Source organism: Chiloscyllium plagiosum, chromosome 4 (assembly GCF_004010195.1).
Source record: "Chiloscyllium plagiosum isolate BGI_BamShark_2017 chromosome 4, ASM401019v2, whole genome shotgun sequence".
Classification (NCBI taxonomy): domain Eukaryota; kingdom Metazoa; phylum Chordata; class Chondrichthyes; order Orectolobiformes; family Hemiscylliidae; genus Chiloscyllium; species Chiloscyllium plagiosum.
Genome location: NC_057713.1, coordinates 17,826,775 through 17,830,656, shown reverse-complemented (window position 1 = coordinate 17,830,656; position 3,882 = coordinate 17,826,775). Strand labels below are relative to the sequence as shown.

Here is a 3,882-nt window from a genome sequence, read left to right as displayed (position 1 = left end):
CCCGACCCCCGCCCTCTGCCCTGACCTGACCCCTGCCCTGACCTGACCCCCGCCCACTGCCCTGACCTCACCCTCGTCCTCTGTCCTGACCCCCACCCACTGCCCTGACCCCAGCCCTCTGCCCTGACCCGAGCCCACTGCCCTGACCCCGGTCCTCTGCCCTGACCCCCCTGTCCTCTGCCCTGACCGCCCCATCCACTGCCCTGAGCTTCACCTTTGAGTCTGACTGATTGAATCGCGCTGTAGAGAGATGGGAGCCTACTGCTATTGCCCAGGAACGGTGCTCCAAGATGAGAGGCAATGCACTGCCACAAAGTGGAGAGTTTCCTGAGGGAGGGTTGAAAATTATGATGGCTTGATTTAGCAGGGAGAAGGTGCCATCGAGTGATCAGAACTGAGAGAACGACTGACTGTCATCCAATCGATCTAAGAAATAGACTCCAGAATAGCCTACTCCTGTCCCTCCGTAAATGACCCAAAATTACTTTCATAAATAATAATGAAGGCATTGGGAATAGGTAAGGGGCCTTATAGTGTCCTGTAATTAAGCCTGTCACCCCACTGCTGCCAATCCTGGGTCAGCAGCAGTGCAGGGCAGGAAGGGGTAATTGGCTGGCTTCCACAACCCCTCCCCAAACCATCACTTGATCCCGACAAGTCCCTAGTTCAGGACACATGCAGGAAGATTCCTGACAGCCCTGGCAGGGTCTCTCAGGGAATCAAGAAATATAAGAAGCAGGCAGCAATGAAGAGCTGAAAGCCACCATAGTCAAAAAGCCATAATTGTACTGAATGGTGGAGCAAGCTTGACATGGTCTCACCCTGCTCTTATTCCTGATAAGTTACCAACACTTCAGGATAATCTAGAGGTGACCGACAGCCTGCATCAGGCAGGGAGATGACGAAGGAATGCCCACTTGCCTGGCAGCGTGAATCCTGTACCACTTGTTGTTGTTAATTTGAAGATCGGGGTATTCCAGTCTCGTTGTGCCAGAGCCCACATCCCATAGGAAGACAACCCTGCCATGTCTCATCTCCACAGCCAGGAATTCAGTCTGAGGAACAGGCAGAGACTTAGCACAACCTCGTTTCTTTCTGAAAATGATTAAAGCTATTCAGGTGCCACTTTTTGGGTTCAGAAAAGATTTACAAGGATGTTGCCAGGGTTGGAGGATTTGAGCTATTGGGAGAGGCTGAACAGGTTGAGGCTGCATTCTCTGGAGCGTTGGAGGCTGAGGGGTGACCTTATAGAGATTTACAAAATTATGAGGGGCATGGATAGGATAAATAGACCAAGTCTTTTCCCTGGGGTTGGGGAGTCCAGAACTAGAGGGCATAGGTTTAGGGTGAGAGGGGAAAGATATAAAAGAGACCTAAGTGGCAACTTTTTCACACTGAGGGTGGTACGTGTATGGAATGAGCTGCCAGAGGAAGTGGTGGCGGTTAGTACAATTGCAACATTTAAGAGGCATTTGGATGGGGATATGAGTAGGAAGGGTTTGGAGGGATATGGACTGGGTGCTGGCAGGTGGGACTAGATTAGGTTGGGATATCTGGTCGGCATGAACAGGTTGGATCGAAGGGTCTGTTTCCATGTTGTACATCTCTATGACGCTATGAGATCTAAATGGAACAATGCATTTTTAATCTTGTTTTATCTGAAGCAGAACGAGAAAAATACCACAAGCTGCAGTATACAAGACAAAAGATCTGACTCAAAAATCAGTGTAAAAATTGGTAAAGGGTTTCCTAGACCTTGAAGAACTTCTGGACACACTAATTTAAGAACATTATTAAAAGGAACACATTAAGAGTATTACAAAGTGTGATTAAAAAAATGCATTGTTAAATGTTGATATTCTAAATATGGTGCGTGCCTGCAGAAGGAAATGGTTCACAGCATCTGGTAAGACATGATCTGCCCCTGTCACACTGTGATTCCACTGTTCGTTCCTGGAACGTAAGGGTGAGACATGAGTAATGTCATACTGAAGAATGTGATAAACGTTTATTATAACATTTTGTATCCACAATCACAGGCACGTGCATCTCTGGAGTGTACTGAAGTACACTTCTCCCAGCATGTCGTGCTGCAAGAAGACAGAGTTCAGTAAGAGGGAGACTGTGAGCGTTATATCATTAGGTTACATATGGTGAAAGTGGCATGTAAAGTTCTATATCGTCTATTAGCTGTAAAACATCACACAAATGCTGCAAAAAAACCAAAAAAAAACCTGTGCAAACTAATAGCATTTTGGGAGGTCTAAATGGAAAAACATTTTAAAAACTTTGCTCCATTGCAACCAGTCCATTGGTATATTCCCAGTGTTGCTTTTGGAGTTTGCATCATGTACAGCCATGGTTGAGGTGCCAGACGATTAGGGGGTGGCTAATGTCGAGCCTTTATTTTAGAAGGATTGTAAGGAGAAGCCTGGGAACTGTAGACCTGTAAGTCTGACATCAGTGGTGGCGAAGTTGTTGGAGGGGATTATGAGAAATTGAATTACAAGCATTTGAAGAGGCAAGGACTGATTAGTGGATACAAAGCTGGCCTGACGGTAGGAGACGGTAGGATGCTGGTACATGGTTGTTTTTCTGACTGGAGACCTGTGATGACTATCGATGCTGGGTCCACTTTTGCTCGTCATTTATTTAAATGATTTGGATGAGAAAGTAGGAGGCATGGTCAGTCAGTTTGCGGATGACACCAGAATTGGTGGCACAGTCAACAGTGAAAGTTACTTAAGATTACAAATGGAACTCGATCAACTCTTACTGAACTCTGTCTTCTTGCAGCACGACATGCTGGGATAAGTGTACTTCAGTACACTCCAGAGATGCACGTGCCTGTGATTGTGGATACCGCCTGGGTCAATGGGCAGATGGAGTTGAACTTGGATAAATGTGTGTTATTGTATTTTGGTAAAACCAACAAGGGCAGGACTTATACAGTTAATGGTAAGGCCCTGGATAGTGTTGTTGAACAGAGAGATCTAAGAGTTCAGGTATATAGTTCTTTGAAAGTTGCGTCACAGGTAGACAGTGTGGTTAAGAAGGCGTTTAGCGCGCTTGCCTTCATTGCTCAGAACTCTGAGTTGGAATGTCATGTTGAGGCTGTACAGAACATTGGTGAGGCCTATTCTGGAGTACTGTGTGCAGTTCTGGTCATCCTGCTATAGGAAGGATATTATTAACTTGGAGAGGGTTTAGAAAAGATTTATCAGGATGTTGCCAGGGCTGGAAGGTTTGACTTATAAGGATAGGCTGGGACTTTTTTCCCTGGAGTGTAGAAGGTTGAGGGGTGACTTTACAGAGTTTTATAAAATCATGAGGGGTATGGATAAGGTGAATAGCAAAGGTATTTTCTCGAAGGTGGGAGTGGTCATAAGTATTTTTAAGGTGAGAGGAGAAAGGTTTAATAAGGACCTGAGGGGCAATGTTTTCACACAGAGGGTGGTTTGTATGTGGAATAAACTGCCAGAGAAAATGATAGATGCAGGTACAGATTCAACAGTTAAAAGACACTTGGACAGGTACATGAATAGGAAAGGTTTAGAGGGATATGGGCCAAAAGCAGGCAAATGGGACTAATTTGGTTTGGGAAACTTGGTTGGTGTGGTTGAGTTGGACCAAAGGTCTGTTTCTGTGCTGTACAAAGATACATTCAAAGTTTGTGAGAAGATTTGTAGCTCGGGTGCTCGTTGCTGTGGTTCTGTTCGCCGAGCTGGAAGTTTTTGTTGCAAACGTTTCGCCCCCTGTCTAGGTGACATCCTCAGTGCTTGGGAGCCTCCTGTGAAGCGCTTCTGTGGTGTTTCCTCCGGCATTTATAGTGGCCTGTCCCTGCCGCTTCCGGTTGTCAGTTTCAGCTATCCGCTGTAGTGG

The 3,882-nt window shown here is 46.0% G+C and overlaps 1 protein-coding gene across 1 annotated transcript in view; it reads right to left on the bottom strand.

Moving 5' to 3' along the window:
- lama1 (laminin, alpha 1) overlaps positions 1–3,882 on the bottom strand; it is a 290,652-nt gene that overhangs the window by 49,569 nt on the left and 237,201 nt on the right. Inside the window, exon 45 of the mRNA XM_043687534.1 lies at positions 922–1,055. Within this exon, the coding sequence (XP_043543469.1) occupies positions 922–1,055 (134 nt within the window). The remainder of the gene's footprint in view (positions 1–921; positions 1,056–3,882) is intronic.